General features: G+C 39.1%; 1 protein-coding gene across 1 annotated transcript in view; it reads right to left on the bottom strand.

Moving 5' to 3' along the window:
• The window catches only part of BUB1B (BUB1 mitotic checkpoint serine/threonine kinase B), a 50,295-nt gene extending 36,406 nt beyond the window's left edge, over positions 1-13,889 (bottom strand). The window contains exons 1-5 of the mRNA XM_063091600.1: positions 13,840-13,889; positions 11,028-11,174; positions 6,762-6,821; positions 6,184-6,328; positions 3,542-3,738 (exon numbers count right to left, since the gene is read on the bottom strand). Of these exons, the coding sequence (XP_062947670.1) occupies positions 3,542-3,738; positions 6,184-6,328; positions 6,762-6,821; positions 11,028-11,174; positions 13,840-13,874 (584 nt within the window). The 5' untranslated portion in view covers positions 13,875-13,889. The remainder of the gene's footprint in view (positions 1-3,541; positions 3,739-6,183; positions 6,329-6,761; positions 6,822-11,027; positions 11,175-13,839) is intronic.
• Between the last annotated feature and the right edge of the window lie 4,347 nt (positions 13,890-18,236).

Here is an 18,236-nt window from a genome sequence, read left to right on the forward strand (position 1 = left end):
CAAAGAAACAGGAAAATGTGATCAATTCTCGAATGAAAAGACAATCAACAAGTGCCAACATCAAGATGACCCAGACATTGGAGTTTTCAGACAGAGATTTTAAAGCAGCTATTGTAACTATGCTCCATGAGATAAAGGTAAAAACATTTGAGATGAATGGAAAGATAAAAATTCTCAACAAAACCCAGAAACTATAAAAAAGAATCAAGTGGAAATTTTAGACCTGAAAAATACAGTACATGAAATAAAAAAACTTATTGAATGGATTCAATATCAGAATGGAGATGGAAATGGAAAGAGTAAGGGGGAAGACAGATTAACAAAAATTGGCCATTCTGAAGAACAGAAAGAAAACTGGTTAGAAATTTTTAAAATGAACAGAGCTTCAGGGATCTACAGAATAATAGCAAATGGTCTAAAATCTGTGTAACTTAAGACCCAGAAAGAGAGGAGATGTAGGTATTTAAAAGTATTTTAAAAATAATGGCTAAACCCAGGGCCCTGCCGGAGTCCTGAGGCATGTAGCAGGGGAAGCCAAACCCAGCCGGAACCAGATACAGAGCATGCCCAAAACACCATTTTCACATGGGTAGCCCTCCACAGCCACCACAATTGCCATGGCTGCTGCAAAAGCAGTTAGTCTCTCCAGCCACCAGACTCTCAACTGCATTGACACCAGCAGAGGCACTAGCAGAACCAAAAGAAAAAAGAAGAAGAAGAAGAGGTCCTCTTTCTTCACAAAGCACACTTCAGAGTAACAGAAGAAGCATCTGATTTACAATAATAAGCGAGGACTTGATCACACCTACACACCTGTCTCAGTACTGGACAGATCATCTAGGCAACAAACCAACAGAAGGACAGTTTAATCCATCAGATAGAACAAATCTATGGTTACTAGAGAAGGGGGACTATGGTTACTAGAGAGGGGGGAAGGGGAGAGATTGGATAAGGGGCATAAAGAATAAGTATGATTTGTAACAATGAATGTACTAATAAAAAATAAAAAATAAATAAAAATAAAAATAATGGCTGAAAACTTGTCAAATTTTGCAAAAGGCATACATTTACAAAGTACAAAAGACCCAGTTAGCCCCAAACAGATTAAATGCAAAGAAAATTACACCTAGACACATCACGATCAAACTGCTGAAAACCAAAGATAAAGAAAAAATCTTGAATGAGGCCAGAGGAAATTAACACACTCATTACATATTGGGAAGATACCACCCAAATGACTACAGATTTCTCATCAAAAGCCCTGGAAAACAGAAGACAGTGGAATAACTTCTTTACAGTGCTCAAAGAAAAGAACTGTTGACTCAGAATTCTACATCCAATGAAATATCCTTCAGGAAAGAAGATGAAATGAAGACATTCTCAGACAAACTAAGAGAAGTTATTGGCAACAGACCTACTCTAAAAGAATGGCTAAAAGAAATCTTCAGGCTTGAAGGGAAATGATACTGGCGGGGAACTTGGAACTTCAGAAATGAAAAAAGAACAACAGGAATGGTAAATACAAAAGACTATTTTTATATATATGTATGGATGTTGAAAGAAAAATTGTATTATCTGGTGGGGTTTTCAATGTATGTAATATGACATATATGACAAGTATACCAAAAGAGTAGGGATGATAAAGGAACCTACATGGTTATAAAGCTTCTATATTTTACCTGAAGTGGAACATTCTCTAAGATAGACCATATTCTGGGTAATAAAACAAATCTTAAAAAATTTAAAAGAACTGAAATCGTACAAATTATGTCCTCTAACAACAACAGAATTAAACTAGAAATCAAAAACAGAGATATCTGAAAAATCCAAAAATATTTCCCATTTAAATACCACATTTCTAAATAACCCATGGGTCAAAAGATAGACGAGATATTAGAAAATATTTTGAAGTGAATGAAAATGAAAATACAACATATTTAAACTTGTGGGATGCAGCTAAAGCAGTGTTTAGAAGGAAATTTAAAGCATCAAATACTTATTAGAAAATGAGAAAGTTCTAGAATCAGTGATCTAAGCTCTCACCTTAAACTAGAAAAAGAAGAGCAAGTTGTACCCAAAGCAAGTGGAAAGAAGGAAATAAGGAACAGAAATAAAATTAACAGAAAATCATTAAAAGAAAAATCACTGAACCAAAAAGCTAGTTTTCTGAAACGATTAATAAAATTGATAAACTTCCAGCCAGACCGAGAAAACAAGGGAAGACACAAATTACCAATATCAGGAATGAAAGAGGGAAGATCACTATATAACCTGCAGGCATGAAAATGATAAAAAAGGAATATTATGAACAACTCTATGCCCACAAACTCATCAACTTGGATGAAATGAACCAATTTTCTGAAAGACAAAATCTACCAAAGCTCACTAAAGAAATCAAAGACCTAAATAAATTGGGAAATATACTATATTCATGGGCAATCCTAATCAAAATCCCAGAAAGTTGATTTTAAAACCTATATGGAAAGTCAGTGGAACTAGAAGAACTACAAGTAAACAAAGTTAGAAGACTCATATTACTTGATTTCCAGGCTTACTAAAGCTACAGTAATCTAGATAGTGTTACACACTATAATGGATAGACGCATAGACCAACAGAACAAAACAGAATAGCAGAAATAAACCTACACAAATATGATCAACTGATTTTTGGTGAAGGTGCTAAGGCAATTCAATGGAGAAAGGTTAGTCTTTTCAACACATGACATCGGAACAAATGGATATCCATATGTTTAAAAAAAAAAAAAACCCCAAAACCTTGACCCATTACTTATACAAAAATTATCTCAAAATGTACCATAGATCTAAATGTAAAAACTATAAAACTTGAAGATGAAAACTTAGGAGAAAATCTCTGCAATCATCAGCTAGACAAAGAGTTCTCAAATATGCGTACACCACTAAAAGCATGATCCATACAAGAAAAACTTGATAAATTAAACTTCTTCAAAATTAAAAACTTTTGTTCTGTAAAAGACATTTAAGAGAATGAACAGACCAGGCTTAAGGTGGGAGAAAATATTTACATTTCACATATCTGACAAACGGCTTTTTATAGAATATATAAAAAACTTTTATAACTCAAATCCATTATGCTAAATCAAAGAAGCCAGACTCAAAAGGCTATATACATATGATTCAATTTATATGACAGTCCAGAAAAGGCAAAACTACAGGGCTGGAGAATAGATCAATGTTTGCCAGGGGTTGCAGGTAAGAGTAGGTTTTGACTACAAAGAGACAACATGAGGGAATTCTTTTAGGGGGTGTGGAACTATTCTGTATCTTGACTGTAGTGATGGTTACATGTCTCTATCCATTTGTGGAAACTCCCAGAACCTTACACCAAGGAGATTTTATTGTATGTTAAAGAAAAATTTTAAAATGTCTTTAAAAAATTGAATAGTAAATAAGTAAACTTAACTTGCCAATCCACCAGAGAACAATTTATTCAGACACAAAAAAAGACCATTTCCTTCCATTATTTTAAAGAGTTAAGAGAAGCTCCAGAGAAGCAATTTACCTGTGCTGGGACTGCAGTCTTTCTTGTGGTTCAGCCTTTCGTTGAACACCTTCCTGAAATATCATATCTGCTTTCTTAAAGTTTTCTCTAGCTTCGTATTCTTCAGCCCATGAGATGTAGAACTGAGCAAGTGAAACTCCAATCCCTTGGTTGTGTAAATAACTGTACATATCCAAAGGCTCATTGCATAAATGCCCCTGTAACAAATTAAATGTGTTAACAGTTACTAATTTATATTCACTTACTGAACACCTTTATGTGCCAAACAATCACTGGAAATATTATATGTAATTCCTGCACTGAAGAAAATATATCTATTATAATACAATGTGACAGGGACCATATTGGGAGGACATAAAAAAAAAGAGACAAAAGTGAGAGATTTGTAAGAAAAGGGAGTGGGGAGGAAAGGCTTCAAGAAGGAGTGATATCTGACCCTGGCCTTGATGGAGAAGTGGACTTTCACTAGGTGGAGAATGGGAAGAAAAGGGCACTCCAGCCAGGGAAAACAGCATATGCAAAGACAGAGAAGATTAAAAGGTATGTGGGGGTCCAGGCAAGACAGGAGTCTGGAGAAAAAGGCTGTGACAGGTCTTCAATGTCCAAGCAAAGCAATTGTGAATTTACCTGATAGTAAATGTATGTATGCTGGGGTGGGAGAGCTATAACCAAAGGAATTACATGGTCAAATCTGCATTCTAGAAGGGACCTTACAACATCAAATACAATGTAAATAATTTTAGTAGCAACGGGGATGAAAAAATCGCTAAAAACCCCACACCATAAATATTTTGATATATTTTTTCAGTCTTTTTTTCCTTAAGGGCATGAATCATTTTATGAATTTTTTTGGTCAAAATAAAATTTGCTTTCAGTCCACTTAACATTGCATCATTCATTTTCCATGTTACTGTTTACCCATTATTTTTAAATGGAGGCATTATATTTCATCTAGTATACCTTACAAATTTAATTGTTCCCCTATTTCTGGGTATTTAAACAACTTCTCATTTTGCCCAATTATAAATAATTCTATATTAAATATCTTCGTGCATACAACCTTTCACATTTCACATTACAGTTGGTCCTCCTTATGCATGGGTTCCACAACCATAGATTCAACCAACCACAGATCAAAATATTTGGGAAAAAAAATTAGGTCTGTACTGAGCATGTACAGACTTTTTTTGGTCATTATTCCCTAAACAGTACAGTATAACAACTATATACATAGCATTTACATTGTATTAGGTATCATAAATAACTTAGAGATGATTTAATGTATACAGGAGGATATGTATATGTTATATGCAAATACTATGCCATTTACATAAGGGATTTGAGCATCCACAGATTTTGGTATCTACAGGAGGTCCTGTAACCAATCCTCTATGGACACTGAGGGATGACGTAGTCCCTTAAGATAAATTCCTAGAAGTAGAAAGAACTATGTTAAAAGGTAACAAATTGCTTTCTAAGAGGGTTATACAAATTTAAAATGCTAAAATTTAATAATTCACAAAAATATTAGTTTCACCAGACCCTAATCAGCATTAGAAATTATAAAAAGTTTCTAATTTCATATAATAATGGCACTTCACTGCTCTGATTAGAAGTTCTCTTACTACCAGAGAGGCTACCATTTCTCCCGTTTCTTTACTAGATGTCTTTGCTCTGATGTCTATCTGTTCTTGATTGTCTAGCCTAGGTTAAGCCCTCCTTGTATGTGTTCCCATAGAATTTAGTACTTTCCCTTTTGTTACACTTGCAGTTAATGGCTTAACATCTGTCTTCCCTAATAAACTAAGCTCCACAAAGGCAGAAAACACTGCTTTCTACTATATCCTGGTCCCTAGACAGGATCTAGTACAATAAATGTTGAATAAATAAAACTCTCCATTAACATCTTTAACAAAAACAGTATTTTATAGTTTAATTTTGCAGTAATTCAATAAATGGGGTTTTCTTGCTTATCCAAATTAGTGGTGTTTTCTCATATATGGTGGTGTTTCAAGAAATGTTATAATTCTGAATGTGCTATCAGTATAAGCATGATACGTTATACCAATCCTTGATATCTGTAACTACATCAACAAAACTGAACATCAATTTCATTTCTTCAACAACTTTCTGAATGGCACTGGTGCTTTTGGGCATGGGATAGCCAATAAAGACTAGGTTATTCTGAGTGCTGAGTGAGATCACTTAAGAAATAACATAAATAAAAGGATAATGAGATTAGATTAATATATCCAAAAGTTAATTAAACCTTTTTTTTTGGGTAACTCCGAAATAGCCAAACTAAAATAATTTTACACCTTTATCTAAAAATCCTGGGTGTTTTCTGCACCTCCTCCTCCAGTACAGTTGCATGGCCCAATTATGTTTAGAATAAAGAACCCATAACCACTGACAGAGCTACAGACCTTGTGATCAATCTGAAAGGGGTAAAAAACCTTATTATACTATGTTTAAGTCCATCTTTAAGTAGAACCACTTCAATAAATATTGAGTACTTATTAAATGTTTACTATCTACTAAATGGCCCAGGTTTTACCATTTCTTTTGGTATGCCACATACCTCCAGAGAAAATCTCTTGGTTTAATATTTTAAACTCAGATGGCACTTGAGAAAGACTTACCAATTTAAGCCAGAGATTGAGAAACCGAGGATCACTATAATATTGTTTTTCTCCTTGTAGTGCTTCTACAGCTCTTTCTAATAAAGTTGACATGTTACTCTCCTTTCCCCCTTGAGGATAGTTCTGCTCTGTCCAGTTAATATACCTGAATGGGAAGAAAAGAAAAACATTTTATGTTGAACATGTACTTTTGTTCTTACTTCAAGGCCCATTCTGGATTTCTTTAAGCAGAAATATCTAACACATTGAAAGTATTTTTCCTCAGAGGTCCTTAATAACATGCCCTAAGCCCATAGCCCTCAAACTTTTCTAAAGTATCTCTAACGTGTGCTTCTGCAGAGTACTGGAAATGATGATAAAAGGATATAGCTCAAAGTTGCATGCCATAAACATTTTCAATAACCGTTTTCAATATTAAACACCTCAGGGAGACACAGTATGATTATTTTGGATCTCTGTGCCCCCAAGACACCACTTTCTACTGTGACACACTACTCCATATACCCAATTTAAGAAACATGACCATAAGGACTCATCTGTTAAGGTTTCTGTTGCCATTGTTAAATAAAAAGACCCACCTATCCCAAACATCCAGAGGGTCATTTCCAGTGTAAAATCGAATTTCACATTCAAATGCCCTGAAATTTAAACAGAAAATGTTAATGTATACGACAGTGACAACAGTGAATGAACAAGTAGTACTTCCTTTATTCATTTACTATGTATTTAATATTGATCTAGATAACTGCACTAGAGTTTGAGGGTTTGTTAAACAGAAAGAAAAAAATGGAAATAATTAGAATTCTGCCTGTTGACATAACCGGAGGAACAAAATGTATAGAAGTTAGCAAAATAAATTTCAAGACAACATACAAAAAAGCAAAATTACATAGCAGTTAAAGCTCTGAAACAAAACTCCCTAGATCCAAATCCATCTCCACCAATCACTAACTGAGTGACACTGGACAAGTTACTTAAATTCTGTTTTCAGTTTCCTCATCTGCAAAATGGGCATAATAGCATTTACCTTATTAGGTTGGTTAGACCTTAAATGTAAAGTGTTAAGATACAGTAAGTACTCAATAAATGATAGCTTTTATTTTGTATTTATATCATAATGTTGAACAAACTACACACACACACACACACACACACACACACACACACACACAAGTATATAGAAATAATAAGAATCTTAAAGAGAAATTCCATGAGTATCATTAGTCCGAGAATAATACCATGTATAATTTGAGGAGCACCTCAAAAAAGGTGCAAAATATGACTGTAAAGAGCTGCAAAAGGCAGAGGCTAAGACTAAGTTAATACTGACCAGTTAGAATAGAGGGGAAGTATTAGATAATAATTTGGATAATTAACAAAAACTGTAAGCGCTGGCCAGTTAGCTCACTCAGAGTGTGGTGTTGGTAACACCAAGGTCAAGGATCCAGTTCCCTGTATCAGCTGGCCACCAAAAAACAAAAACAAAAACAAAAAAACTGTATAAGGGGTTATATTTGATATGAAAAGTGAAACAGTCCTTAACACAGAGATTTACACTCTAATAAGAAAAACAAAGTACACAAATGAAAAACTAACAATACAAGGCTGTATAATATATTACAGTTGCCAAGAATGGGTAATAAAGGCTTTAAGAAACCAAAAGAAGGTATCACAGAGGCAGCCACATAAAGCAGGACTCTAAAGAAAACTTAAGATTTGAAAGAAAAAGAGAATCTTCCAAGAGAGAGGGAAACTAATATTGAATAAAGTTAAGTTAGGAGAGTTTATCCAGAGGAAACTGAGTGGCCCCTAGGCTATAACATAAAGTCAGTATTGAGAATAAATGGAGATACCTAGAGAGGTAAGAAGGACATGCTTTAAAATGTAAATTTAAAGACTGAATTCCATCTGCTCAACTAAAGAACCACTATTGGCTCTTTAATTGGATGACATCTTGAATATAAGTAAAGATTTCAAGAAGATTAATCAAGCAACATTATAAGAATAGGAGGCATTAAAAGAAGGGACCACAATTATGACCATGATATGGTGACAATTCAAGTATGAGATAATGAGATTACATACAGAAATAGTGAAAAAATAAAATCCCAGACACTACTGATAAAAATCAGCAATCCTCCAAATTGAACTATCGATTCAATGCAATCTAACCAAAATCCCAGCAAGCTCTTTTCTAGAAATTGACAAGATGATTTTAAAATTTGTTTGGAAAGGCAAGGGACCAAGAATAGCCAAAGCAATTTTGAAAAAGAACAAAAGTTGGAGAACTCAGCCTACCTGACTTACTATATAAAGCTAATCAAGATAATTGGTTATTGGTGAAAGGGTAGACAATTAGATCAGTGGAAGAGAAGAGAGAATCCAGAAATAACTCGCACATATGTGGTTAAATGATTTATGACACGGGCCCCAAAGCAATTCAATGGGGAAAGAAAAAAAATCTCTCCAACAAATGGAGGCAGAACAACTAGATAGATACCCATATAGGAAAGAAAGAACTTTTAATCCAACCTCCCACCATATGCAAGGATAAATTTAAAATGAATCATATACCTAAATGTAAAAGTTAAAACAATGAAGCTACTAAAAGAAAATACAGGGAAATATCTTTGTGATTTTGGGGTAGGCAAAGATCTCCTGAAGAGGACAAAAAAAGCACTAACCATAAAAGAAAACTCTAATTAACTGAACTGCATCAAAATTAAAAAGTTGATGGTTAAAAAAAAACTACCAAGAAAATAAACAGACAGTCATGGACTGGGAAAAACATATTTGCAACACATATATTTGATGAAGGACTTGTATACAGAATATATAAAGAATTCCTGCAACCCAATTTAAAAACTGGGCAAAATATCTGAACAGATACACCATGAAAGATATGCAAAAAGCCAATGAGCACCTGAAAAAGTGCTCACCATCATTAGCCAGCAGAGAAATGCAAAGTAAAACCATGAGATACAACTACACACCAGTAGGATAGCTAAAATGAAAAACATTGACAACACCAAATGCTAGAGCAGATATGGAACAAATGGACTCATACATTGTTGTTAGGAATGTAAACTGTTACAGCCACTTTGGTAAACTGGCAGTTTCTTCAGAAGTTAAACATACGTCTATTCTATGACCCAGCAATTCCATTCCAAGGGAAATGAAAATTTATGTCCACAAAAAGCCTTGTACAAGAATGTTCCTGGCAGCTTTGTTCATAAAGCACAAAACTGAAAGAATCTAAATGTCCATCAGCTGGTGAACAGATAAACAAATGGAATATTACTCAGCAATAAAAAGAAATAATCTACTGATACAAGTAACACAAAAAGTCCTTAGAAATATGTTGAATGAAAGAGCTATATAATTCTATTTATATAAAATTCTAGAATAGGTAAAAGTAACCTATGGTGATAGAAAGCTAATCAGCAGGTGCATAGCAAGAAAGGAGGGACTGATTGGAAATAACCACGAGAGAACTTTTGAGCATGATAACTGAGGTAGTAATGCTTTGTGTCCTGTAATGCATATCAAAACTGATTAAATAGTGCACTTAAAAACCTGAGCACTTCTCTGCATGTAAATTATACTTAAAAAACAAACAAACAAAAAAAAACACCCACTAGTCCTTAGTGTCAGACTAAATAAAATTAGGATGAAAGAGCAATGAGTTAAGATCATTCAGGTATGTTTTGGTAGCATTAAACAAAAGGAAAAGTAGAAAAAGCTGATTTATGAGAGAAGAGATTCAGTATTTAATTCATTAAGTAAAATATTCATCTAATTATATGTTACAAGCAGATAAAAAGATATTTAGAAGGAAAGTAAGAGATGTCAACAATAAACAATCCTAAAAATTTTGAATATGAAACAAGAACGGAAGGCAAAGAACAGAGACGTAGGTGAAATGCAGTAGAAAGCCAACAAGAAAAAAGGGAAGAGTACTTAGAGAAACAGAAAAACTAGTAAAATGTCACAGAAACCAGGAAGAAGAGTAAAGAGTAGAACACTTACCATCTCTGAAATAAAACCAAAGAACTCAATGCTTTTAAAGTCCAGTGAGATGGATAAGGATATTCATTACTTTATAACCCCAAATTATAATAATTTGCCTCTGATGGCAGAATTTTTTGGTCAGAGATTGAAGGTAGAAACTGATACTTTACTTTTTTAAAAAAAGCATATTTACCAAAACTTGTGTTACTCAAAGGAGAGCAAGATCCATAGGTCCACTTGAATAATGTGAGAGTATTTTCCAGCTTTTATTTATCCAGAGTTTGTTAAAACATTATTAAGAAACTTTTTAGTATAAATCCAATTTCTCTGAGGTTTACATGATCTTTGGAGACCACTATTCTTTTTGTCACATTCTCCAGAATACTTTCCTAGAAAGTTAGTAATTGAGTACACATAAAAGATAGCAGATTCACTCTCCTTCATTACTCAGAATCCCAGGAAGCAATCTCTCTGATTGATTGCTATCAAAGAATTAAGTCTGTTTAGGGGTCCAGAATGACATAATATTTTGGGGAAACACTGCAATGTGATACTTACTTTATGCTTATTACTGGCCCTTGTATAAAAGGTATTTCTATTGATAAAAGAGTTTGGCTGCTCAACAACGAAATAAAATCCTACAGCCCCTGTTCTTAATCATACTTGAGATCTTCCAATAGCTGTCATGTGATGAGAAAGTAGGTGGGGAACAGATTCTCACATTACCAGTTTTTGAAGTGTACTCCTTATGCCAACCTGCCTGGATCCACACACGTTATTTACCACATTTGGAGATAAATGATGAGAGGTTGAGCCCCAACCATTCTACACACCGTTTCTGCTGCTGAAGAGTAGTGTTACAGGCAGATTCTTGCTGTGCTAATGCTCCCTGAAGTGTAGACATGATCCGTCCCTGCCTTAAGGGTTGTACATTTTCTTTACTCAGCTCCCATTCATCTCCCTCCAGGGACATGGCTTCACTGTGAAGAGGGAAACAAAAATAAATTTCATACCAACAATGACTTATGATAGCACCAGGTTACTGAAAATTTTTTCAGATAGGTACTTCACGATCTTTGGGTTGAGTATGGTGGCTTGTCATATTCGTAGTGTTATTACACTCCTAAGCTCCTGAGTCTTCTGTCACCTGGTTTCCAAGTTTACGGCTGTAATATTGCCTAATGAGAGAGAGAACTTAGCAAGGATATTGTGGAAAGTACTATAAGAATAAAATTTATAGTACTTTTAATTTACTATAAAAGTAAATTAGACAAAATGGCAGCAGTTCTATGCCTACTACCGAATGCAACATCTAGTTTAATTTAAAATTAGCAAAGTGTTGGTCAGACTAATACCCCATGTTTCAAGTGATGACTCAAAACTGAAGTTTGTATATGTAAGGTAGCCCAGAGCAGAAACAGACAAAAATGAAGTTCATTGGTCATAACTGGCCCCCCAAATTCTATCAAGCCTACTGGGAGAATCTCCAAAACTTTTTGGAGGCAAACACCATTATGTGGTATGTACTACTCTGTACTTCAGAGCTCTGCAGTGGTCTGATAGAAGCCTACTTCTAAGAGACATTATCTCTGGGTGTAAAACAAAAAGAGAGACAGGCACTAATATTAAAACAGAGTGAAAGTTATGTGAAACTTCAGTCTAGATGAGAGCTGAAAACTCTTAACTGTAAGTGATTAATAATTTGGGTTGTAGGGCCGAGCCCGTGGCGCACTCGGGAGAGTGCGGCGCTGGGAGCGCGGCGACGCTCCCGCCGCCGCGGGTTCGGATCCTATATAGGAATGGCCGGTGCACTCACTGGCTGAGTGCCGGTCACGAAAAAGACAAAAAAAAAAAAAAAAAAAAAAAAAAATAATTTGGGTTGTAACTACTCATCTTTTAACTATATTGTATGAATCCTGTAAATGTAAGGGCCACACCACTTATTTTTGTACCCCATTGTCTAACACAGGATATAACACTACTAAGCACTGAATGTTGTTGAATTCATCTGAATTTCCTCTTTTGCTCTTAAAATAGTGATTATATTATCTCAGTTAAACGTCCCAAACCAAGCTGAGATTGCCCCCTTCCTCCTCCTACCTCTTCCCAGACCTGCCCCACCCCCCGTCTTCTCCTATCTCAAATAAACGGCAATTCCATTCTTCCAGTTTGCTCAAGCCAAAAATCTTAGTGCCAACCTTGATGCTCTTCTGATATCTCTCAGGAAATCAGCAAATCCTATTGATTCTACCTTCAAAATATATCCAGAAATCAACCACTTCTCACCATCTCCACTGTTTTCAGCCTGGCTCAAGCCACCATTTTCTCATGCCTGGATTATTTCAATAACTTCTTAACTGGTACCCCTGCTTCCATCCTTTCTTGCCTTTAATCTATTCAACATTGCAGCCAAAGTGATCCCATTTAAATCCAGATCATGTCTGTCCTCTGCTCAAAATCTTCCAATGACTTTCTCTTTTTTTGGCAGCTGGCTGCTGTGGAGATCTGAACTCTTGATCCTGGTGTTATAACACCATGCTCTAACCAGCAGTCATCTGGCCAGCCTCTCCAGTGACCTTTGATTACACAGTAAAAGACAAGTCCTACAATGTCTGCATGTTCACCTTTTTAACTTAATTTGCTTTTACTTTCCTACCTCATTCTGCTCCAGCGACACTGGCCTTGGACCTGCCAGGTGCATCTTCCTCCCCCAAACTGCACCCCCAGTCTCTGTACTTCCCCCAGATATATGCATGACTAGCTCTTTGAGTTTCCTTCAAGTCTGGACCCAATGACACCTCTTCAGTGAGCCCCCAGTTCAAATCTATCTAAAATTGCACCCCCTCCCACCCCCAACACCCTCTATTCCCCTTGCTTTATTTTTTTAGTACTGACCACCACCTAACTTTCAGTTTATTTGTCTTGTTTATTGTCTGTCTCCCCACCTTCATCCCACCCCAGAACCTAAGTTTCATGAGGGCTGGGATTACTGTGTCTTTTATTTGCCACACCCAGCGCTTAGTAGGTGGTCGATAAATACTTGTTGCAAAGAGCTCGTGACATGGCATTTACGTAGGTATTGTGGACTCTAATGAAAAAGCACACAGAATCCCAACCTAGAAGAACTGCTATATATTTGTTTCATATACGGAAAAGCAGCAAATACGCAGAGAAGGGCTTTTTAGATCTCTCCACTATTGACATAATGATAGCACCAACCATTCGTTAAGCCTTTATTTGGAAGCAGTTATTTTACAAGACTTTGAATTCCCTCAGAACCCGGTAAGGTAGCATTAATATCAGCATTTTCCATGTATACGACGTGTTCAAGATCAAACAACTAGCGAATGGCTGAGCTGAGGTACAAGCACAGGCCACCCTGCAAATTCCAAACTCTTTGTATCACTGGGGTCCCACAGCTTCCTTTGCTTAGAAGCAGGATGCAGCAGGATTCTCACGTGCCCCACTGCGTCTTCGCCTCCACCCCTAGCATCCGACTCCAAGAGGAAAGAGGCTCCGGTGGGGCCCGCTTTTCTCCTGACCGTGCCAGTCCTCCCCTCGACAGGTCTGAGCGGAGCCTGCCACCTGCCAGGCACCCACGGGTCTCGCAGGCCCAGCTCCCAGCAGCTCTTCTCCCGTTCCTACCTGAGAGCATCCCCTTCCTTCTTCATCGCCGCCATCCTGCATTCCCGGTTCAGGCCCCCGTCCTGCCGTGGGCCTTTCCTCCGGGCTGCAGACTGTCTGGACTTCCTTCCGCAACCTGCCCTAAGGGCTACCGAAGCGACCAGAGGGTTCTCCCAGACAAAAACTTACACCCCACTCCCCGACAAACCAGCCACCTCAAACCCTCACCCCTAGCCGCCAAGTTTCAAATTTAACGGTCCCGCGCGACCGACGTGGCGACGCCCCTCCGCACTTGCGCCTCTCGCTCAAGGAATTCTGGGGCTTGTAGTTTATTCCGGGTTTAGGACACGCGGTTGCGGTGCATAATGGGAGTTGTAGTTTCCGGGAGGTTCGTGGCCTCCCAGGAGCCGCAGGTTTAGGCACTGTGAATTCTCTGCAGGTGCTTTCTGCGTCCTGGCTCTCAGGCGAGTCTTGAGCCGAGAGAGGGACACTTTACTCACCAGAATTTATTTGATGTTTTGAGTTTAGGGAGATGTCTCCAAGTGCTTGCTCTTGGTTTGACTCTTCTGGGGTGTCTGGTCAGGATATGATCACTCCCTGCTGTCTGCCCCAAGTCTCACATCCATCCAGGGTTCTTAGGCCGCTCTGTCCCAGCTGTTTCCTGTCCAACCCTTGAATTCAGAAAAGCTGGATTCTAGTTCCGTAAAGTCGTGCCAAATGTGCAACCTTAGGCAAGCCACGTAATCTCTCTGACCCTCAATTTTCCTCATCTATAAAGTGGTGATGATACTGCCTTGCTTTCTCTTCTGCACAGCCCACAGGCAGGAAACTCAGCCATGCCGGGGCTCCCAAGGTGTTACCTCTTTTCCCCTTCAGGAAACCAGCCTTGACTGACAATGGACTCTTAGTCCCAATTCCAATTTTCTGAGGAAGAAACTGTAATGGCTCAGTTGTGACCAGGGTCTTCTGAACAAGCCCAGGTACAGAGGATTCCTCCTCTATGACTGTGGGAGAGGTGGCAGTTCCTAGACGGGGGCGCTTAGAGTAGGTGTCCACTACTTCCTGGCTCTTAGTTCCCAGCTTCTCTTTGTTCATGCTATGTAAGCCTCTCCTTCCTCTGCATCATCAGGACTCTTCATTGCAATGGAATGGAAATCCAACTCAAATTGGCTTCCTCAGAAAAGGGAATTTATCAGCTTTTTATATATGAGGATACTTCAAAAAGTTCATGGAAAGATTTATATTAACTTTTAATTCTGTTTTTCCACAAACCTTTTGAAGTGCCCTCGTATGAAAAATTTTAGATGGTGCTTAACCCGGAACTCATGTGTACTGGTCCTCTCTCCATTTTTCACCTCTGCTCTTCTTGTTGGTGGCTTATTGTCATTCTCCACTGGGTAACAGCTTCAGGACTTCATTTATCTGGGTTCAAGTTCAGACTCAGGAGTCACTCTGCTTAGCCCCTTCCTCCCAAACAACCACTGGGGCTAGTGATTTAGGGCTCTGATTGTTCAGGCCCAAATCATGTGTTTCATCTGGAGGCTAAAGTAGTAGAGGAAATTTTGTTATTCTTTACTTCCAAGTCCTTTACATCCAGGAAGCCTTCCTCAATGATGGGGGATGTGGTATATAGGATTCTCTCTCTAGCTCATTTAATCTCTTACCTTACAGCAGTACTGGCCTAGCACTTCACTTCCTTTCCCCAGGGTGTCCTATTCACAACTACAACTTCTCAATTTTAACCCCTTCCTAAAAACTATCTTGGAAGTGTAGCATTTGATCTTTTGTTTTTTTGTTTGTTTGTTTGCTTTTCTAAATTAATATTATGTTTTTACATTCTATGATGTTGTTGCGGAGCAGTTGGGAGGGAGGGAGAGAGGGGAAAGGGGAAGGAAATGTGATGGAAGAAGGAGGAAGGAGGAGGGGCAGGATAGAGACCTGTGGTACCCTCCTCATTCCCACAGGGGAGACCAGGCAACTTCCAGAGATGGCTTGGTCATTGCTGGGTTTGTGCAGATGTCAGAGGGGTGTGGCAAAAGCCCTCACCTCCTATGTTGGGAAAATAGAATAGTTTGGTCAGGGCCCTCACCTGGAGTCCCTCTGGGTGTGGTTCAGCATCCTTTGTAAGCAAATTGTGTGTGGTGTGTGTGTGTGTGTGTGTGTGTGTGTGTGTGTGTGTGTGTGTGTGTGTGTGTGTGTGTGTGTGTGTGTGTGTGTGTGTGTGTGTGTGGTGTGTGTTAGTGCGCATGCGCACCAATGTTTTTTAGTTTTGTTGCTATTCTTGTGCAGAGAGAGAGAAAGAGAGAAGAGAGAGGAAGAGAAAGAAGAGAGAGGAAAAGAGAGAGAGGAGAGAGAGAAAGAGATGACTTATAGTGAAGCAGGTGGGCGGGCGTCTGCCTCTGGCGTCCACCCTGCGCAGCCATGCTTTCCAACCTTTGGCTTCCAAGCACCTTTTGGACGGTTACCTAGCTCATAGACCTGCGTGTGGAAAGTCTGGCGATCCAGCCTGTCATGTGAAGGGTTTGTGACCCAGTCTCTGAATGGACTTGAGGAGTCTGTGGGCTCCAGACCCAGCCTTAGCTTGACAATCGGCCCAGTCGGTGCAGGATTACCAGCAGGTAAAGGAGCCCGACAACTGGCATGGTCACCTAGCTTTACAATTGGCATCACGAACAGGATAAGTAGCTCTGCAATTGGCGCTGTGAGCAGGATTCCAGACATTACAGCCGTGGCGCCACACCCTATCACCCCAGCTCCGGAACCTGGGGCCCTTCTTGTGGCGGCTCAGTGGTCATTGCTGGGCTGGTTGCACATGTCAGGGGGATGTGGCTGAGGCCCTTGGCTCTCACCCTCAGGATTAGTTGTGAGTGTCGGGGGGCATGGCTGAGGCCCCTGGCCCTCACCCCTTTCTGGCTTGGTAGCCCAAGGGACTTCTGGTCCTTCCAGGTGTTATAGGTGTTCTTTGGTGAAGTGAGACCTTTACTAGTTAATATCAAACTTTGTCTCTGGTTGGCGGCCAGGTGGTGATACAGGTTTGAACTGCACCCACCAATTGTGAGGAAAGCCAGGGTTAAGCTCATACACATTTATGGTTAAAAGAGGATGAGACAAAGAATCAGCTTGAGCACTTCAATGTACTGAGCATGGGTGGGACACAAACTTCAGGCTAGTGGGAGAGACAAACAGGCAATTTCAGTGCATTGTTGCCACAACTAGAGATAAAAAAACACAGGGGCTGTGGAAACATGTAGGAGAGGCTTCCAACTCAGCTCTGGGGAAGAGGAGGGGGTCAGGGAAATTTTCCTGGGGTAGATGGTGAACCCGAAGAGCAAGGAGGACTTGGCACAAACTATTGAGCACAACAACATAAGCTGTGTGGCAGCTGAAGTTTATCTATAGCAAATATCCCCTCCTCTCTATTCACCACTCTCCAGTGAGTTTTCCCACCCAGGACTCACCTCTTTAAATCTCCATGCTGGCCCACCAAAACTTACTTGTCCTGTGTCCCATTCTCTCACCTAACCATGACATTGAAAACATAGGAACTCAATCACACTGCCTTCATGGATTGTACAAAATCCAGCTTTAGCAGGCCAAACACTCCAAAGATGAAAACCTCTGGGTCTCTAGGGAACCCTTGGACCGACTGCTTGTTTACTGTGCAACCACAGAAGGAAGGAGAGACTATCTGGGGGTGGGAAGAAACTCAAGGGGTACAAAATGGGGGTTGAGGGGTGGGGATGGGGAGGCAGTTTCAGGCCTGGAGGATACCACATCTGGGAAAGCAGCATCACTATGCTGGTCTTTACCCCAGCAACGGATCAGCCAATCAGAACAGCAGCTGCATCTTAAATTTACCAGTGATTAGGTGTCTTGAGGTGGAAGAAGCAATGAGAAGGAAGCATAATAAGCCAAACCAACTTGTGTTCCCAGGAGGGAGGGAAGTGAAGGGTAAAAAGATGCTTTAACCCAGGGTTGGGGGCTGCTGACTGCTGCCCAGTTGCATCTCACAGTAGCTGTTGCTGACAGGGTACTAGGGAACTCTCCAAGGAACTAGGCTTCTCTCTCTTCAGTTACATGGAAACTCCTTTCCGGACTATGCTTCTGCTTTTCTGCAGAAGTACCCTACTTTTCATGGTCTTCTCAGAACATTGGAAATGGCCCGACCCAGAATTTCTACACTGATATATATAATAAATATACATGCTGAATAGGGAGATAGTAGTTATCAACTTTTCTGCATCTGGCAGAACAGAACTAAGAGGTCAAAATGGGCCACAAGCTGAGAACCTAAGCAGACATATGGCAGGGTTGTTAAGAAATAAGGTAAGATGTGAAGTTAAATAACCTGTGTGGCTAATAGGAAGTACGAAGATAAGCTGTTTTGCCCTACCTTTATCCTGACCAGAGTGTGGTGC

This window comes from Cynocephalus volans, chromosome 3, assembly GCF_027409185.1.
Source record: "Cynocephalus volans isolate mCynVol1 chromosome 3, mCynVol1.pri, whole genome shotgun sequence".
Taxonomy (NCBI): domain Eukaryota; kingdom Metazoa; phylum Chordata; class Mammalia; order Dermoptera; family Cynocephalidae; genus Cynocephalus; species Cynocephalus volans.